The sequence below is a fragment of the Setaria viridis genome, chromosome 2 (genome assembly GCF_005286985.2).
Source record: "Setaria viridis chromosome 2, Setaria_viridis_v4.0, whole genome shotgun sequence".
Taxonomy (NCBI): domain Eukaryota; kingdom Viridiplantae; phylum Streptophyta; class Magnoliopsida; order Poales; family Poaceae; genus Setaria; species Setaria viridis.
The window spans coordinates 8,980,012-9,001,399 of record NC_048264.2 but is presented as its reverse complement, the minus strand read 5'-3'; the positions used below and the strand labels follow the sequence as shown (position 1 = coordinate 9,001,399).

Below are 21,388 nucleotides of genomic sequence, written 5' to 3'. Positions count from 1 at the left end.
TCAATGCACCAGAAAATGCAACAATTAACTCCTATGATTCATTGATTAAATTTTAGAAAAACATTTGAATGCCTAGGAAATTAAATATACCTTAGAAAATCCTTAGATCCCTAAACAAGCTCAAATAAATTCTAGAAAAATTCTAGCAAATTTTATGAATTTGCAAAAGTTTGAAAATTAGGGCATTACATGAAGATATTCAACAAAGCAAAGACACACCACCTAAACCATCAGATCTAGGACACTAAATATAGCAACCAATGCCCCTAAAACCCTTTCTAGCTAGTAGTATAGACAAAAGGCATGATTTCAGGGTCATGGCAAGCTATCACTCCCCAAGATAAACCTAGGTCCCGTGACCGTGACCGGAACTAAACAAACTTGAGTAGAAAAGGAAGCAGGCGTGGCCCTTGGCCCCTCCTGTTTGGTCTCTATATGATGCCAAATGGAGCTTTCTTGTGTATGTTTATCAGGCAAAACTTAGCCAACAATTTTTTTAATCTCTGAACAGCATCCATATGGTTCCACACATGCATGGTGTGTATATAAGTTGGCCAAGGAGTGGCAAGAGGACACCAGGCCACTCCACAACATCTTCTCCCAGCGTTTGAGAGAGCTGATAGGCTGTAGGCATGGAGATTGAGAGGGAAACTCCGGGCAACGAGAGAGCGAGGAGCTGGAGAGCTAATGCAGCGCAGGAAGACTCTAAGAAGCTCGAAGACAGTGACCAACTGATCAAGGTTATTACTTGTCTATCCGCATCTATGCATCACTTCAATCTTGAGTTTTGGAATATAATGGATTGATGGAATTTTTGAAGTGACAAGTGATGTTACTGTGGACAGACTTTAGGAAGTGTTCTCTGAACTTGAGCATTATCATGATCCTAGATGAGCAGATGCTCATTTCACTTGTTTCAAACTTACTCCATTTTGTTCCGTGTAACTCAGGAGCCTGCATGGAAAAGGTTCCTGGCTCATATTGGACCAGGGTTTATGGTGTCATTAGCATACTTGGATCCTGGGAACTGTGAGTATTCTCTCTCTCTCTCTCTCTCTCTCTCTCTCTCTCTCTCTCTCTCTCTCTCTCTCTCTCTCTCTCTCTCCCCTGCCGTTTCTCACAACCTTTTTTCCAAACTGAAACAGTGGAAACGGATCTTCAAGCTGGAGCAAATCACAGATATGAGGTACAGTTTTAGTGCGTTCCAAAAGGACAGAAGATTTTGTTTCTTCCTTTTATGATTCTGTGCTTTTCTTTCCTCCCCCATTTACTCTAGCAAATCTTCTACACTTTTCATTCCAGAAGATTCCGAAAAGGAGAACCTAACTGAATGTTTACCTTTTTGCAATTTCCTTGTTCTCTTTGTGTCATCTTTAGCTCCTTTGGGTGATTCTCATTGGTCTCATCTTCGCACTGATCATACAGTCACTAGCAGCTAATCTTGGAGTTGTGACAGGTAACTAGAAGGCAACGCTAATTTGCTTTCTATGCATATAGAAATATTAACAATCTGGCACTAATTCTATTCATTTTAAACCAGGGAGGCATCTTGCTGAGATATGCAAGAGTGAGTATCCAAAGTTTGTGAAGATCTGTTTATGGATCCTTGCAGAGGTGGCCGTGATTGCTGCAGATATCCCAGAAGGTTAGAAGGAAAATGATAAACCAAAAATATAATTTTCTCTAATGATACAACAATCGTTAACTATTAAATTCGTGATGGAAGGCAACATTTGACCTTCTAATTTAATTTAAGCTGACTTAAAGGGATTAAAAAAGTATATGTATATTACACCCAACGTCTGGACCCACATATTCTAATTGTTAATACACAAGTAGAGCAAGTTTTTTGTTCTAGTTTTTTTCTACAGTCCATGCTCCATACAAACATTTTTAGCACATCCCTCTCAGATATTTGCGCTAACGACAAGACATCTTAGGATGATGCATGTTCCTATCATATAAAATGTAATCTTCCATTGACGTGTTCAATTGTCTTATTGCCGTCTGAACAATAGTGGCACTGGAAGAACTTGCAAGGACCTAGTAACAATACTCTAGCGGTCTATCCAATGCTTGTTTCTTACCAACATTTGCTGTTCTTACGTTTTTGCAGTTATAGGGACAGCCTTCGCTTTCAACCTTTTGTTTCACATCCCCGTGTGGATTGGGGTTCTCATCACCGGCTCCAGCACTCTCCTGCTTCTGGGCCTACAAAGATATGGGGTACGGGTTCATGGATTTACTGTACTGTGTGGGGTTCAATAGTTACATTTTTCAAATTTTGGCGCGGACATCTATATATGGATATAAATCTCAACAATTGACTAATTTTTAAAAAGTAGTGGGTGAATATAATTGACCCGCTCATTGCACTTTTTAGTTATTAGAAATTGCGACAAAACCTGGTTTAAAAAAATGTCACGAAGTTTTTTTTTCTTTAAGATAAGTTGTGTTAAATAATCGACTAGTTGCTTAGTGTGATGATATTGGGGTGTTTTTTTGAAAATAGGTCCGGAAGTTGGAGTTTCTGATCTCAATGCTTGTGTTCGTCATGGCGGCGTGCTTCTTCGGGGAGATGAGCTTTGTGAAGCCTCCGGCCGTGGAGGTCATCAAAGGGCTCTTCATTCCCAGGCTCAAGGGCCCTGGCGCCACTGGAGACGCCATTGCCCTCCTTGGAGCTCTTATCATGCCGTAAGCAATTGAGGGATTTCTTCTTTTTTCTTGTGATGAAGAGGACTGTATTTTAAATTTCACTGATTTTTTGCCATGGCGAACGAGGCGGCCAGGTCAAGTGATTAAGAAAAATGGGAGTGGTTGGCAATGAATCTGCTTCAGAGCCCCACATGCATATCAGTTGTGGTTGCCACAAAACGTGTCTTATAACTTCCTTGTTAGCTGTTGACTAAAACCTGCAAATTAAAAAGAAGTAGTAGTTTATTTGAGTTAAACATTAGCCTTAATCAACTTGTTAATTGCAGGCACAACCTGTTCTTGCACTCTGCACTGGTGCTGTCGAGGAAGACTCCCTCATCGGTGAGAGGAATCAAGGTAAGTTACTTTATGTCAACACGCAGAACATGATAGTGTTCAGAAAGGAAAAGAAAAGAAAGAATCATGTGCCATTTCAATTCACTTCTGCACATATATTTTGCCCTCTTGGATCAAATCCAGGACGCCTGCAGGTTCTTCCTCTACGAGAGCGGGTTCGCGTTGTTCGTGGCACTCCTGATCAACATCGCCGTCATCTCCGTCTCCGGGACCGTCTGCTTCGCCGACAACCTCTCACCGGAGGATGCCGAAAAATGCAGCGACCTCTCACTCGACTCCTCCTCCTTTCTCCTCAAGGCACGGCGATATCTACTTCCATTCCACCAGATTACAGCTATTTGGGAGAATCATTGTTCGAGTTAAATAAGTTTTTATTCGTTTTGTTTGTGCTTCCATCAGAACGTGCTGGGCAGGTCGAGTGCGATCGTGTACGGCGTGGCGCTCTTGGCGTCTGGGCAGAGCTCCACCATAACAGGCACTTACTCCGGCCAGTACATCATGCAGGTACCTTTCACCATAATTAACAACTAATTAAGTTACTTAATCTTGATATTTACAACTTGCAGTTTGACTTGTCATGGTCCATAAGACAAAACTTATTTGATCATCAGTTTATTTTGCACATTCTGTTAATATAACTTAAACCTTCTGTTGGTACTGTTTTTTCAATCTGGTAATGTATACTATTTCTAAGTTACTAAACCATATGCTGTTCAATAATTTCTAGCCAGTTTGACAAATGTAAAATCATGTGGGCGCCTTTCAGAACTGAAAGGATCAGCGCGCCCTTTCTCCAACAAACCAAGAACTGTCGCATTCTTCGCACTGTTTGAATACACACTCACGAAGTCAAGTAGTGTACTAATCCTAGTAGGATCTCACCAAGTGCAAGCGATGAACGCTGCAAGCTTTATTTTGAGCCTTGTTGCTTTCTCCTGTTTCGTACATACAGGGATTTCTTGACATCAGGATGAAGAAATGGCTGAGGAACCTGATGACCCGCTGCATCGCCATTGCGCCGAGCCTAGTCGTGTCCATCATCGGCGGCTCCAGTGGCGCTGGCCGTCTCATCATCATTGCCTCGGTGCGTCACATCCCACACCTCACAGATTGAGTGGCTCATCCACTAGCTACATACCATATATAGCAGCTAGCTTCACATGCACCTGGTTGATTTTTAACTGTGGACGAAGAAGTCTTTTTTACCTAGCAAAAAAGGCACTAATGAACTTGTGATCTGAAAGTGACAATAATTAAGTGCTCCTTCTAGACCTTCTAAATAAAGGCGGCGAATGATTGGCGATTCTTTCCTTGTGGTTTTCCTTTGCAGATGATACTGTCCTTTGAGCTGCCGTTTGCCCTCATTCCACTTCTCAAGTTCAGCAGCAGCAGCAGCAAGATGGGACCCCACAAGAACTCCATCTACGTAAGCACTCACTAGCTCAGGGAAAATTACGTCCTTGTTGCTTGCTCGTGTCTGCACTTTTTTTTTAACCAGCTGTGATGCCTACCATGACATAGCTAGCCTTGCACAAGATGTTCTCAGCACCCCATGTTCTGGATCAATAATGTATACAGGCTCATCACATGCCAGCACTGCTAGTGTGTGCTACGTCCAAGCTGAACGAAACAAACTTGTTGCATGAATCCGATCTAGCATCTGCAGCAACCAAACTCGAAGCATCCTTTCCTTCACAGGGAAACAGATCACGAGAGCAGCTTTTTTCAGTTAAAAAAAACTTCGACAAGAAGAATGAAGAGCTGTGTTATTAATTACTTTTACCAAATGTTACTAGAAAGAGCTTTTTTCCATTTACTAATTTTACCACATGTTGTCAAAACTAGTATTAAGTAGTAACAATGTTATTAACTGTATGTGTGTTTATGTGTATTTGCAGATCATCGTGTTCTCGTGGTTGCTGGGGCTGATGATCATCGGCATCAACATGTACTTCCTGAGCACGAGCTTTGTAGGGTGGCTCATCCACAACTCGCTGCCCAAGTACGCCAACGTCCTCGTGGGCCTCGTCGTCTTCCCCCTCATGCTCATCTACATGTTGGCGGTCATCTACCTCACCTTCAGGAAGGACACCGTCGTCACCTTCGTCGCCGACTCCGCCCAAGCTGACGCCGAGAAGGCCAAGGCGGCCGGCGAGGAGGAAGACCAGCCCGTGCCGTTCCGGCAGGACCTGGCCGACATCCCTCTCCCGGAGTAGAAAGGCTAGCTATAGATTCTACATCTAGTAGTATGTACTGTTATACAAATGTAAATGATCAGTGGAGCGAGTGGTAATTTTACAATCTTGGTTCCAACCTTTTTTTCTCAAAAGTTGCAGTCACGATGGAGTCCAAAACGCTTTCAATCAGATGTGTGTAATACTCAAGTTGACAGCCACGTGACCTCCCTTCATTCCCTACTACAGTACAACATTAGCCACATGCTCCCTCCATCCCGAAAAGAATACAATTCTAGCTATGTATCTGGACAAGTGTATTCTTTTCGGACGGAGGGAGTAGTTCCAAGTGTCATCCGTCCTAATTTTTTGTTGTCTAATTTCAATTTGAATACATCAATGTGTTCTTTTACTTTCTGCAATCTATTTCTTTTAATTATTTCATGTTTTCACAAATAAAATCATAAATCATCCTCACTATTTTCCCCATAGTAAAGACATTATGAAGGAATCCAATCATCCTTTGTAGGACTGGGTAGATCTTGTGCTTCTCTGTGGGACCAATATAAATATAGGGTACTTCTGGAAAAAGCTGTACTGCATGAGGAATTAGCAATGTTCCAGCATCTACATCCCAGAAACACACTATGTTATATATTAGGTTAATTTTTTAAGGAATATATAAGGTTAATTTAGGTGTTAGGTTAATTTAGTATAGCAGCCCTGTGCCAGTTGTGAAATTTGGGTGTGTCAACCTTTTAGACCGGACGGTTGTGTTTTAAGATATCTTGATCACCATATGTACGCATTCTTCTTATCTTTTTGTGTAAATTAATAGATAAGAGTATTTATATTATTATGAGCAAGATTTGAATGAATGATTCATTAACCAATTCATGGAGTTCAGGTGTAATGTGTTAAATATAGGAAATTTTGAAATTTAAAACTTGTATTTAAATTGCTAATTAACCGCAAAATTGAAATACATCATGTATGGGTTAATATGATTTTATCCTGATAGCCAAACATACAACAAAGACTACTAGCTAAGGTGGTATGTTCCTTCTGCCCCGAGTTCAATTCTCACAGGTTGGTAAATGCTAAGATTTTGTGAGAGTGTTTGACTATTAGGGTTAGCATGTTGTCTACAATTTCTTTTACAATTTTTCATACCCATTTTACTATTTTTTTAACCTTTTTCTGGCATTTAGAACAAAGTATCAGTCGTGGTTATAGAAACAGTTACAATAACTATGACATATATTATATGTCACGCCGTGATAATTGCCTTATCTTTGATGGTATAATAGTTGATCAGATATGATACTGTAAATTTTCTGCGCTGTTTATTGCAAGGGCATCATGTGTAAGATTGGTCATAGGCTTTCCTTTTCCATTGGTTTATTCAAGTAAGTTAACTGGACTTTTCTTAAGCATAAGCGTCCATACAAGAAATTTTCTTAATTTCTTAAGCATAAGTCAATTTCTTGTTGATGGTACAAGTTAAATAAATCAAGTCAGAGGTATATAGTAGCACTGAAATTTTATCTATCTATACAAGTGTAATGCAAATACATGTTCCGGTTCTTCAACGGTTTATATATACCCCGTGTGCATGTATGTGCATTTTTTCTCTCTCTCAAATATTTAGATTTAATTGTTCCAAGAAGTCAGAGTTAATAGCGACATCTCATTCCAGCTACATTTGGTTATTTGTGCATGCATTTAATTTGATTCTTAGCTCTTACAGCTCATGAGTATGTTATGTCTATGATCGCATCATTCCTTGTGTATCTTATCCTCACTCACATTGTTTTAACATACAAATACGACAGGATGTGACCTGAAAGAACGAGAGACTAATATAGTAGCCAGTTGCAGCATTTCGCATCTTCTCGTCGGTTATCTTACTGTGCAAATTGAGTAGCAAAAGTCAATGCTGATCCAACCTTGTGGAGGCCACAACTGGCCGGCCACGTGCTCTGAAAGATGAACTATGGTGGACATCTCCACTGAATATTAGCGGAGATTCTAAATGACTCTCATATGAACATTGGTGGACAAATGAAAACAAGCCCGCCGCCTATATATAAATACACAATTCACCATTTTATAAAGATGATCATTTATTAATGTTACCTGTTAAATAATCAAGTCAGCGAAATACAGTAACACGGAAATGTATCTAGCCAACTGCCCAACAATTTAGGTTCATCGGCAAATTATGTATACCCGGTTGCATTCATGTGCAATTTATTCTTCAAATATTTGAATATATTTGAAATGATCAGTCAGGGTTAATGGTGACTTGTCATTGGAGCTACATTAGGTTATTTGTGCATATAATTGCTGCTAGCTCCAAAAGTCCATGAGTAAGTGTTTGTTATTATCTCAGTTGTCACACTGTTTTAATATATGCATACGACATGATCACATGACGTGACCTGCAAGAATTGGTTGAGTAATAATTGCTGCATCGGCATCTTCTTCCGGATTATCTTATCATGAAAGCTGATCTTAACTCTGTAGCTTATCGAATCGATTTGCCAGTTTGCAGTTGAGTTATGCAAAGTCAATGCTGAGCAAGCCTTGTGTAGAGGCCACGGGTAGCCACGTGCTTTGCTGATGAACTATGGTGGACAACGCATCGTCCGCTGATGCCTGCTAAATGTTAACAGAGACACCCAACAACATTCATCTCCTAAAACTTGGAGGATCTAAGTGAAATGTTTTCTCATTAATTGATACATCTGACGTTACATGGGTATCTTGTTCGAGTAGCAGCTTCTTCATTGACGTCGACGACGACGACTTAGGGTCACATTCAATGGACCACAGACTAGAAATTGGGACATTTGAAATGTGGGCGAAAGTGATAGATTGCCTTGGCAAAGAAAGATGGTATACTGAGATGGTATACGTCATCCGTCCCAACATCAAACTGTTTGGATACAGAATGGAGATGACAATGTATCAATGCTATCTTCTCCTTTGTGCACTAGCTTATACTTGTGAAATATCAAATATATGAACGGTACATAACTTGTATTGTTATTTGCAATTTGCAGTCCGCGTATGTACGTCTCTTTTGAATCTCACTTTTGATTACCAATTTGCTGTACTACATTACATTAGTAACTACAAGGTTACAATAATATAATGTCGCTGAAACTTTTGACATGAAAATCAAGTGAATCCGTTTGTATACATATAGTTTGGCTCTTGAAAAATCTTTATATTTGCCTCATAAAAGAAACAATGGTTGAAAGTAACCACAAGTCATATATTGCAGCATCTATTGTAACATGTACTGCTCATATATATGTATACGTGCCTGATTAGTCCAATCATTCATGGCTAATAGAGGAGGCTTGACTGTGATGCATTATTGACGAGCAAGCACCATATCATTATGAATGACCCAAAAATCTTCAGTGCAGATACCCATCAACTTATATTTTTGTCATTTCGTCGCTGTGCTTTGGTCAAATGGTGTGTGCTATACCATTTAAAATCTTCCGAAAGATAAGATAACCTAGTCTTAGGAGTTAGAGGTACCATCTACTCGTCATTTTCTAGTTGATAAAGAGGTGTTATACTTCTTTCATCTTAAAAGGTTATCATTTTCTAGGGTAAAGAAAGATGTAATGCCTGAATATGTGATTTGCACATAAGTTTGGATTTGTTTCTTTACCGAACTTTCCTTCTCTTGAATTTCAGTCTATTAAGACCCACCAAAGACCCTAGCTGCCCAATAAATCATTATTTTCTGTTCAAGACATCAGCAAATGTGTGGCTCCACCATCTGTCATTTCACTGGAAAGAGTGAGACGATGAAGATGCAAGGGATTTGTGACAATGCAAAGTTGTTTTCTTAGTATAAGATTAAAGACGGCTATTGTAGGATTAGTGGGGGCGGGTGTTCCAGCGTGTTGGGTATGAGACTCTCTCTCTCCTATTAACACAATGACACGCAGCTCTTCTGTTCAAAAAAAAGAAAGTGGGGGCGGGTGGAGAGTGAGGGGCTGAGGGAAAGCTAGGGTTTGAGAATGCGCTTACTGGAAGGGATGTGGCATGTTTGCTTAAGGTCTGGTTGTCGTGTGCAAGCCTTGGTACACTTTTGCCAACCGGTAGTTGTGCACCTGAATGTTAGTATTCACTACCGGAAAACGCACCTTTAGTAGCAGTTGGTAAGAGTCATGCATCCTGAAAATTCAATCGAGACTAACTATTCGAGACAAAAGGAGGTCCTTTAGTCCCAGGTTATTCAACCAACCGGGATAAAAAGGTTCAAAAAAATAAAAAAAGACCGCGCGCCAGCCGCTGCCCACGCCGGCTGCCGGCCGCTCGCCCGCGCCGGCCCACCGCTCGCCCACGCCAGCCCGCCACCACTCGCGCCCGCCCACCGCTCGCTCGCTGCCGCTCTCCCGCGCCCGTGCCGGCCCTGTGCCCGGCTAGAGAGAGGGGGCGAGAGAGGGAGGGGAGGGGGCGGCGGCGGTAGGAGAGGGAGGGGAGGGGGCGGTGGGCAGAAGTGTGAGAGCCGGGAGGGAGAGGAAGAAGATAAGGTACGGTGGAGGCTAGGAGAGAGAAGAGATAAGGGAAAGGAGGAAGATAAGGTGGGGGCAGAGAGAGGGGGGGCCGCGCGCGTGGAAACGGGCGTTTTGTCCCGTTTGGTGGCCAACCGGGACTAAAGGCTGCTCTTTTAGTCCCAGTTGGAATTACCACCAACCGGGACTAAATTTTTAGTCCCGGTTGGTAATTCCAACCGGGACTAAGGGGGGGCCTTTAGTCCCGGTTGGTATTTCCAACCGGGACAAAATGACCCCTCGTTCCACTAGCTGTTACAACCGGGACTAATATTATAGATTAAATACAACTTTATATATATTAGCATATTAGACCTAGTATACGTAAAGGACACAAATATGAAATACTAATATAGAATAAATAAACCGAAAAGAAAATGAGAAAAGAAATAGAAAATAAAAAAGAATTTAGTAACAGTTGGTAATAACAACCGATACTAAATTGGCCTCGGCCACTGTCATACCCGATTTTAAAACAAAACCAAGTGCTATCTATATATATGCCAGGATCTAGTTTCATACATGTAGTAACATCATCAGTGAATAACAATAACAGTATCACATAAAGGAATATAAATAATGACTTACGGGTCTATCAGAGATATACAACTTAATCCTAGAAACGGAGACTCCAAACTTCACAGGCAATGGACTAGGGGTAGCGTACGCCTAGAACTCAGCATCATCTTCAGAAAACTTCACACACCTTCCTCTTCTGAGCAGCAGTAAGCAAGGGTGAGTACACTTATGGTTGGTACTCAGCAAGGCCACAAGAAAGAAATAACCAGAATAACGAATTAAGTCCATCTTCAAGTTTATTAATCATGTGAGGGTCCAGGCCGCTCTTGACCGTGAGCACGGCTGATATATTAGTTTTAGATACTCTACAGAGGTTGTACATCTTTACCCACAAGTCGTGTAAAAGTTCAGAAGAACTTTAAACCCAACCATGTTGTGCTGATCAGGCACTCATCACACTATCGAGGTGTGGCTGCATAGGGACGCTACAAGGCCTTTACAAAGATTCCCTAGTAAGGATAGCTTGCTGAGGTTTCATGATCAGCACAATGCATAAACCTCTCTCAAACTTCAAAGCTACCATAGAGCAGATCAGTTTGAGGGCCAGGTTATACAACAACTATTATCTCCCCCTCTTACCCCTTTCAGGTAAAGCTACCATAAACTAGAGTTTCTTATTAATTAGCCAAGATCAGAGCCATATAGTCCTTATTGTTGCACTGTTTCCTAGGTGGTTCTCCATGTTCCAATTAACATTATCATGGTATTATAAATAAGCATAGATAGGAGGGTGGTTAAAGACACTTGCCTTTCTCCAAAGGAAAGTAAAGGCAAAGAAAAGTTACTCTTACTACTCTTCAGTTCTTGCTCTCTTGAAACTCCTAATTTTCAAATCTTTCGAACAGCGATCCTTCTACTCGAAGCAATCATCGGCACAAACATACAAGCAAAGTGCAACTAAGAACAATACATCAAAACAAAAAAAAGTTTTAAAAGAGCGTACTAAAGGATAAGGCTCGATTCTAGGATCACGAAGGCGCATGAAACACTAAGAACGATGATACCGTTGAAAACATACATCTATCGAGGAAACTTTGGTCATAAAGGAAAGACAAGAGCTATATGCTTTTTTATTTAGAAAACACATGTAAAGGATACTTTTAGAAAAATACCCTAAGTTAGAGTTAATTCAAATTATATTTGTAGCTGAAAGGACAATGTAAAACCTAGTCAACTTTTATTAAAAAATATTCATGTACAAATTATGCCATTTAAACATTTAAATTTGGAAGAAAAAATAAACTATATGTAATAACATCTAATCGATAACTTTTATATGTCGTGTTCAACTAAAACTCATTCACATTGATGTTAATCATATTAACACTTGCTTAAAGAAAACCGATGTATCAACCTAATTAGCTTTTAATTAGAAAAGATGACTAAATAAGTATTAATCAAAATTAATATCATATTTATTATCAAAAATATGAAACATGGTGAAACAATGATTGCTCAACTATAGCTTACGATTAGAAGATTAACGCGGCAAGAACTGACTAAAACAAAACTTTAGTTGGGAAGATACACTATCGACGATTTGAGTTTATAAAAAAAAGAACTATGTGCTTCATACATTTTTAATGTAGAAATTAATGTGGATGATATTTCAGAGAAATATCCTATGTTAGAATTAACACACATTATATATATATATATATATATATATATATATATATATTGAAAACATGAAGTAAAGCTTAGCCAAATTTTAGTTACAAATGTTCATGTACAGTTTATACCACTTTAATCATTTAATTTGGAAAAGATATCATATGTGGGAACATCTAAGCGTATAACTTTATGATTCGTGTTGAACTACACAAATTATAATTCAAAAACATATTTATGTTTATATTTAGCCAAATTAACATTTACTTATGAAAACTCGAGATATAACCTATGTAACTTTTATTTAGAAAGCAAATTGAATAAATATTAATCAATTTAAGTTTGACTATGAAAACCAAGGTATAACTCTAGTTAGATTTTAATTGGAAGAATTATTTAGATATGCATTAAACAAATTAACATTAGTTTATGAAAATGGATACATAACCTAATTGTCTTTTATTTAGAAAAGGATATTGAAAGAAACATTTAGGCGAGAAAAGATTAGATTAATTATACAGGAGCACAGGCTACAACCATATATAGGCCTGGGGACCAGGCGCAGGGGCAGCTAGGTTCCTAACCCTAGCTGCCACCCTTGACTCACCAGGGCTGGCGGTGCCCACAGGTGGGCTGCCTGCCAGCTCATACACGTAACAGCTCATACACAACGTGCCGAGAGATGATGAGATGATTCGAAGAGAGATCAAGGTAGCGGTATCCCTTGTGATGCGCCGAATAGCTGAGGAAGACACACAGCATGGAGCGAGGTGCGAGCTTGTGCGTGGCTGTGGCGGATAGGTTGGGGTTGCAGGCTGACCCGAAGACTCTAAGGTGATCGTACGTGGCTTCGGAACCGAAAAGTGCAAGGTGTGGTGTACGAAACTGAAGAGTCAAAGTGGGTAGAATGTTGAGGAGGTGGGGTGGCAGTGTGGAGGGCCTCAACCCAATAGGATGGAGGGGCACTAGCCTAGAAAAGGAGGGTCCGAATGACGTTGTTGATGGAGCGGATCATACGCTCAGCGTGGCCGTTCTGGGAGGAGGTGTAGGGGCACGACATGCGAAGGTGAACTCCGTGGGAGAGGAAAAACGTGTGTGTGCTGGAGTAATCAAACTCACGGCCGTTGTCACACTAAACAGGCTTGATGGTGGTGCCAAACTGGGTGGAGACAAAAGCGAAAAAGATAGACAACGTGGAGAATGTGTCAGACTTAAGACGCAAAGGAAAAGTCCACAAGTAGTGTGAGCAATCATCGAGGATGACAAGATAGTACTTGTAACCAGAGAGACTAAGAACAGGAGATGTCCATAAATCATAATGTATAATGTCAAACTTATACGACGCTCGAGAAGTGGACACAGCAAAAGGTAGGTGAACATGTTTGCCTAACTGACATGCATGACATAAGGAGGCGCCTAGCGAGGGAGCAGCAGCAATCGACAACTGGGCGAGTCTGCAGAGTATGGCAGCGCAAGGGTGACCGAGACACCGGTGCCAGACAGACGCGGAGGGAGGCTCGACATGGAAAGCGATGGCAGCAGGGAGGTGCAGCGAGTACAAGGGTCTGGAGCTATTGGACCGAACGATCTCTCTTCAAGACGGAAGATCCTTCACAAAACAGCCAGCGGGATCAAACTCCACAGAAATATTATTGTCCGTAGTGAACTGGCGCACAGATATAAGATTCTTAATAATGTGGGGGGAAACCAAAACATTGTTAAGATGAAAAGGACCAGGAAGATGTGCAGTGCCAGTGAGAGAGACGGGAAGCGACGTGCCATTGCCAACAATAATGGAGGAAGGAGTAGGATACCGCGGGGGAGAGGGATGCGAGAGAGTACCAGGGTCGGAGGACACACAGGAGGAGGCACCTGAGTCGAAGTACCACTCCTGCTGCTGCTAAGGCTGTTGAAGTGTCATCGTGTGAAAGGAGTTGGCGAGCGACTGCTGATCCCATGACGGCGCCGCGGAGAACCCTAGAAGCGGCTGGCTCCAGGCGTAGAAGGCCTACGGCTGAGCCGCAGGTTAGGATGCCGGGTGCGGGAGCGGCGCTAGGGGGACGGGAGGACCTAGGCCACATCTGGATCATCCCCGTCCACAGATTGTAGAAGGAGGGCCAGGTGCCGGGAGGACGAGGCGCGGCGCCAGACCCGGGCGCGGTTTGCTGCTATTGCCGCGGCTGCTTGCCCTTGTTGCGGCCGCGGCCGCCTCGTTTGCCACGGTGCTGCTATGGTGGTGGCTGCTGGCCGTTCTTGGATGGCTAGCCGCCCGAGCCTGCCTGGCCCTGGCTGGCGCCTCCCTGCGCAGGTCGGGAGGAGGCAGAGCTTGAGGAGGCGGAGTCAGGGCTGCCAGACGAGGTGGAGACGAGGGCGGTGGCTGCCGCGGTCATGGACATGGTGAGCTCCTCCAAGAGCAGGTCTGCGTGAGCCTCCAGGAAGGAGGGGAACGGACGGGCTCGACGAAGGTGCAGGCCAATAGAAGAGAAGCGATCAGTGAGCCCACGGATGAGGTTGAGGACGAGGGTGCGGTCGGAGACGGCCTCGCCGAGGTCACCGAGGGCGTCGGCCATGCTCTTCATGCGGTGGCAGTAGTCGGTGATGCTGAGATCGCCCTGGCAAAAAGTGCGGAACTCGATTTCCACAAGAAGAGCACAAGTCTCACGGTTACCGATGAACTATTCCTCCAAGGCCAACCATACGACGTGGGCGGTGGTGTGCGGGGAGACGACAGCTTCCTCCAGGTCGGCGGAGATGGTGCCAGAGAGCCATGTGAGGACGACGCAGTCCATCCGGATCCAGTCGGGATGGGTGCTGACGGTGTCGGTGAGGACGTGGCCGGACAGCGAGTACTTGCCGAGGGTGACGAGAAACTGGGTGCGCCACCGCTTGTAGTTGCCGGTCTTGACATCGAGGATGACGGTGATGAGGGCGCGGATGTTCTGGACAGCCACCGCCTGAGCATGGAGCACCAAGAGGTGGGCGGCTTCCTAGTGGAGGAGGGCGTCATCGAGATCGTCACCGAAGATGGCATCGTCGGGGTGAGGGGGACCGAGAGCACGCTCCAACGCCTCGCGCTCACGAGCAACGGCGGTGATGGCGGCCTGCTCACGGGCAGTAGCCTCCTCGCGGGCAGTGACGGCGGCGGTGAGGACGCGCTCGGCGGCCTCCACGTGAGCGCGGGGTGGCGGCGGCGGCGGCGGCGGCCTCGTGCTGCACCGCATCGCGCTCAGAGACAGCGGGGGTGGTGGCAGCAGCACCGCTTGGGGTGCTAGGAGCGACGGCAGGGGCATCCGAGGCGCCAGCAGGGGCGGCTACAGGAGCGCCGAGGGAGCCAGCCATGGGAGAGAAGGCGCAGATGTCATGCGAGAAGCGGAAGCTGGAGACCTAGGGCTGAAACCTAGACTTGTGATACCATAAAAGAGATATATAGGCGAGGAAAGATTAGATTAATTATACAGGAGCACAGGCTATAACCATATATAGGCCTGGGGGACTAGGCGCAGGGCAGCTAGGGTTAGGAACCCTAGTTGCCACCCTTGACTCGCTAGGGCCGGCGGCGCCCACAGGCGAGTTGCCTGCCAGCTCATACACGTAATAGGGCCCGTAGGCCCACTAGTGTACATACAGGTAAATACAATCTAACAGATATGAAGTAAGCACTAATCAAATTGATGTTTATTATGAAAAGCGGTGTATAACTCTAAGTAGCTTTTATTTAGAGAGACACAGGTTTATCAGGCATTAATCAAATTAATATCAAATTTATTTTCAAAAACATGCATGAAGGAAAACATCACCACTAACGTGAATTTTATATTATTATTAATCTAACGCAACTTGAACGGATAGAAACAGAGTTAAAACATGAAATCTAGGGATTAAACAAGGTTCTAAGGACCTAATCGTGATTAACCGTAGATAACAAGGCTAGCAAGGAAGATTCACAAGACACATGGAACAGTGCTCGTGAATAGATCTATGCTCAAGGTTAGATCTGCAAAAGAGACTCAGGTTGGATTGGCTTGCAGGAACCTAAGATTTTCCAGGGGCTTTCTGTAAAACGCACAAGACACAAGGAAGAGGCCAAACATAACAGGGTTCTCCAAGGGCTTAAACGCAAAAGGGGTGGGGCTTCTTCTTCCTCCTAGCTTGCGGCGTCTCTTACCGGCCAACTCACCGACACTCCAGCAGCCTAGGGTCTTAGGCGGGTGGCGCAAGAGGTGGAGGAGGTTGAGGGGAACTTGCAAGGTGGCTCACTAGCGGCAGGACGGATGGATTCCGGCCGGAAAATGACCCGGCGGCGGTGGAACATGACGACTGGCTTGGACTTCACTAGTCGGCAGTGCTCCGGCGACGGGATGACAATGAGAAGAGGCGGCGGGTGTACGGCTCGGCAAGGGGAAGCTGCTGGTGATGTTGATTTGCTCCGGCAGGCAACAGACGTGGGGGAACGGTGGGTGTCCAGTGATGGCGCACGGCGAGCGGCGGCGGCTCAACCTCCAGGTCGTGGTGGCACTCTGGTGGCCCATTGGTGACGAGAAGCGGCACTCTAGCTTCGCCTCGACGTCGTGGGGCTTCCTGTGGTAGCGACTTCCTCCGACGAGTGACGGAGCTAGCAAATCGGGCAAGCCGACGGCGGCGCTGCACGAGGAAGGGTGAAGGCGGCGGCGGTGCAGCAGGGGGTCATGCGGGGGAAGGCCTCGCTATTTATAGGGCAAGACACGCGACCAGTCATGGGACGCACGCCAAGGCAAGCCTGGCGGCGGCGGCATGCTGCGCCAGGAGACTGGCGGTGGCGCACAGGCCTGGATGGGCTGGATCAGCATGGGTCGGGCCCACGGGCTTGGCCCAAACTGATAGGATATGTTTCTTTTTTTCTTTTTTTCAAAAGTTATTTCTCGTGTAAAGATAAATCTAGAAAAATCAATTAAGCCACGAAAAATACTCTGAAAATCCCAAAAATTTTAGGAAAATTCTTAGAGATAGACTAGGACACGATCAATCCAAATAAAATACTTGGAGCTCATGAAAATAATTCTAGAGCCTTTCAAAAATTGGATTTAGCTCTTAGAAAATGAGAATAAATTCCAGGAAATTCTGGAAAATTCTCGGAAGAACCTAATCGCAACCTAAACGCATTTTTGAAACTTTTGCACTCATGAAACACCAAAATGCATTGGCATGAATGCACACACAAAGAACAACTTATTTAATTCAGAAAAACAACCAATTATTTTCCCTATACTAAATTTCTGTCAAGAAAATAAATGTTGGAAAAATTTTAAATTATGAGAAAATCATTATTTAATTATTCTTTTTAATCACATCCTGAAATCCAAAAATTTCAGGGTGTGATAGCCATACGCGACGTGACAGCTAATTTAGTACCGGTTGGTATAAACAACCAGTACTAAAAGCCTCCTTTAGTACCGGTTATTTGACCCGGTACTAAAGCCCCCTAGTACCAAAGTAGCAATACCGGTTGCACAACCGGTACTAAAGGGGGTTAGGATCTGGTACTGAAGGTGCTTTCCCTAGCAGTGTGCACTGTGCAAAACATGCATGGATGAGCTTATATTACCATATAGTTCAAAGATTCCAGACAGTTATGCTGTGAGTGAGTGAGTGATGTCTAAGATACTCACAACGACCATATGGTTACTAGGTCAAATTTATGTCACCAGTTGTGTAAAAGCCACAGCCTAGCTCAGCTCTGCCTTTGCTCACACTACTCCTCTGTTGTTGTGCTAGCCTGCACCACACCCTTCGCTCATCCTCTTTATCGGGCATGCACCCCAGGCTCACGAGTAGACCCTGAACGGCCCACTAAGGGACGTACTCGGATATGATCAGGATAGGCGTATCCCACTCGACTAGTCAAGTATGTATATGGAAAACTACTCGGGCTATACCGAGTAGAACTCTGTAATTGTACTCGACTAGGACTCGGACTTGTAACCCTGCCCTCCCGTGTATATAAGGGCGGGCAGGGACCCCCCTCAAAGAGAACAACTCCAAGTGCATCTAAGATCAATACAAACAAACACACAGGACATAGGGTATTAAGCGATCTAGCAGCCCGAACCTGTCTAAATCGTGTTCCTTGCGTCACCATTGATTCCTTGATTCTCGACGGCCCTTACCGCACAAAAGACCACCTAGGGTACCCCCTAGGCGGGTTGCCGGTCTAAAACACCGACAGCTGGCGCGCCAGGTAGGGGAGCTCGTCGAGTTTCTCAGCGCGAACTCAATGGCAACGGTCATCATCAAGTCCGTCTTCGCTATCGAAGCGGGCGCAACCTTCGTTTTTGGATCCTGGCTCTGCATCGCCGACAGCGCCGGATCGTTCCGGCGCCAGATCATCAACGCCCAAGAGAAGAAATTGAAGGATTTGGTCAGAAAAAACCAAGATTTCAAAGTCAACAACCTCGAGTTCGACTACGCGTCGGACTCAACTTCGGTTCGGACTAGTCGGTCCCAGTCACTCCCCAAATCAACTTTAACTCCAACACGGTTTCCACACGGACTCCGCAATGCAGCCGAAGTATACCAAAGTCTTCTCACTCGAATTCAACTCGAACACGGGCAAGACGAAGACGACGATTCTGACTCAGACTATCTCCTAGAGATACCATTATCAGGACCAGCCCAGGGTCTGGTAATAACTACAACATCACAAGGCAGATTTGTTCACTGGCCAGGAATGAGACCATCCCTTGCCCGCGACTACGAGTCACGCCTCGTCGCTCACATAGACAACCTCCCATACCAAGAAGGCGTCCCACTCACTTCAAGCTCCGGAAGCTACTACCCAGACAGGGAAGTCTTTATTATTACTCAAAATAACAACCTGGGTACTAGCCAGAACAGAACCCCCAGGCGATTAGCACAACTCGACAACATCTCGGAAGATGAGTCTACAGCTGACGCCCCACAAGATGAAACCTCCGATCAAAGGAACCAAAGAAGGATGCGCAATGCTACTCGGGCTGAGCGACGACAGACGCTGGCTACAAATATTCCCATCACAAACCTTGAAAGAGCATTTGACGCAGTTCAGGCTCAAGAACATACCACTCCACTTGCAGCAATCGCCTCGATCAATCTTTTAACAACATTAATACCTCGAGACAGGGACAACGAAGCCACAGCTCAGCTCGTGCAGCGCGGCAACGGACTAATCGCACAACTCGCAGAGCAAGCTTACAAGCTACTCGACAAAGAATCATCAATCCCATCTGTTCCCCGCATCACAGCTCATCAAGAAGGCAGTAGAGGTGCTGCAGCCAACAACAACGATGCTCAAAGAAACGACAACGAAGTCGTCAACCAACCTCGGCAACACAGCCTAGGGTACCCCTAGACGGGTTGCCGGTCTAAAACACGGACGCTCTTGTCCAACGAGCTGCTGTGCAGCCTAACTTGCGCCTTTGGTGGCACTAACTGTCGTGTCAACTTTTTGTGCAAAATGAGATGGGGCATGTTCAATCTCGACTCCTTGGAGACGACAGTTAAGGTGTATAAGTATGACACGTCGCACAGTGGAAAATGAGATTGATAATGAGAGTACAGTAGTCCGTAGCACGGTGCCGTGCCATGCTATACGTATAACCACAATAGAGTTTCAGTTGCATCAACTTCTCAGATTTTGATCGCACCGATGGTGCCTTGTTTTTGTTTGTATCTTACAAATCAAGAATAGTTGCCTTCACGGTTCGTCCACTATGAAAGATGATACCATCCGACACCATTTCTATTTAAGAAAAAATCTTATTTGACATCAGATCAATTCCTTTCTTGATCTTGAAAAACTTTCCATCCTTGCTCCAAATCACCTACAAAAATCATGAGAATTTTTCTACTAAATGACAAAATAGAGATGAAAATATCTTGCTCTAAAACACTCATTTACCTTTATGGTTTAAAAATTAACATTCATCAAATTAGACTACTGTTGAAACTTACTTGACTTTTTATGGCATCAAATTACTTTCAAAATATTATTGGAAAATAACCAATATTCGCCACATGGCATGCAATAGTTTATAAAATTGTTTCATATCATAAGTTACATAGATAATTGTGAGTTTCCTCTAAAATTTTTCAATTATCCCATTCCTCACAATTCTATATGTAATTTATGATGGAAAATAATTTTATAAAGTATTGAATCCCATGTGAGGACTATTAGTTACTTTCCCATAATTTTTGGAAAGTATTTTTGTATCATAAAAATTTAGATATGTTTCAAGAGTAGCCTAATTTGGTGAAGTTTAATTTTAAAACTGTAAAGGTACATGAGTGTTTTAAAGCAAAATATGTTCATCTCTATTTGTTCTATCAGTAGGTAAAGTTTCATGATTTTTGGAGGTGATTTAGAGATCATTTCGCCTAACTTAACGGGCAAAAGTGATGGAAATGTTAAATAAGGAATGAAAGTTAGAATTCAATGTCATATAAGGGAGGGGAAAATTTTCATGGTTAAGGAAGGAATTGAGTCATCTTCTATTGTCAAATAAGCAGTAATTCTCTCTTTCTATTACGGTGACCAGCGGGCCTCAACAAATTACACAATAACTACTGCACAAAGGGTCATCTCAGATCAGATGGCACGGAAACCCTCATCCACCAAGGTTCTACGTCTACAGCTGTGAGAGTTCTTTCCATCAGACATGATGAGGCCATTCTGCCACTTGATTCCACAATTCGTTCCAAATAAAGAATTTGTACAAATAGTTCCTAATTAAGGGGTTATCGTTCAGATATATTCTAAAAGAAATCTTTTTACAGCATTTTTCTAGTTCAGACATTACACTAGAATGTTATTATCACCACTAGTGATTAGTGAATAGCCTATTAGAAAAGTGCCAAGAACTTTAAGAATTCATTTAAGATTTAAAAAAGCTATTTGAATTGATCATGTGGAGTGGTAGATTTGTTGTGAAAGATTTTTTTTCGTGATATATTACTTTTTCTATTTTCTGTTAGCATTTATATGTAAAAGGTCGTGGTCAAAGTTGACGTTTGAGATGGAGTAAATTGCAATTGACTGGTGATATGGATCTTGAAACATCACAACAAAAGCACTCCGCAAGCTGCAACTGCAAACGGACAACAGAAAATATTGTGTCGAGAATGTAGAGAGGATTTGAAGGAGACGTATGACATATGAATGATGGGGCCTAACAGCATCCGTACAATATCCACGTGATGATATTGCAAACCTGATTGCTAGGTGCAGTTCAATCATTCAAACCGTTGTGTTGGAATTGTCTTCCGTGAAGAACACATGACATTGCGGCAAACGCAAGGCAGATGAGGCCTTGTGGCGCTGCCGGATGAAGCAATCAGAAGCTAGCGTATGCGACACGTGGTGTCACCTGTTTT

General features: G+C 43.6%; 1 protein-coding gene across 1 annotated transcript; it reads left to right on the top strand.

Moving 5' to 3' along the window:
• The first annotated feature begins 469 nt into the window (after positions 1 to 469).
• On the top strand, positions 470 to 5,461 carry LOC117842627 (metal transporter Nramp5). The gene is made up of 13 exons (XM_034723115.2): positions 470 to 740; positions 951 to 1,029; positions 1,146 to 1,186; positions 1,378 to 1,456; positions 1,541 to 1,645; positions 2,117 to 2,226; positions 2,513 to 2,694; positions 2,982 to 3,051; positions 3,175 to 3,348; positions 3,451 to 3,555; positions 4,004 to 4,135; positions 4,382 to 4,477; positions 4,950 to 5,461. The coding sequence occupies exons 1-13, from the start codon at positions 633 to 635 to the stop codon at positions 5,265 to 5,267; spliced, it is 1,599 nt and encodes a 532-aa protein (XP_034579006.1). The 5' UTR covers positions 470 to 632; the 3' UTR covers positions 5,268 to 5,461.
• The last annotated feature ends 15,927 nt before the right edge of the window (positions 5,462 to 21,388 follow it).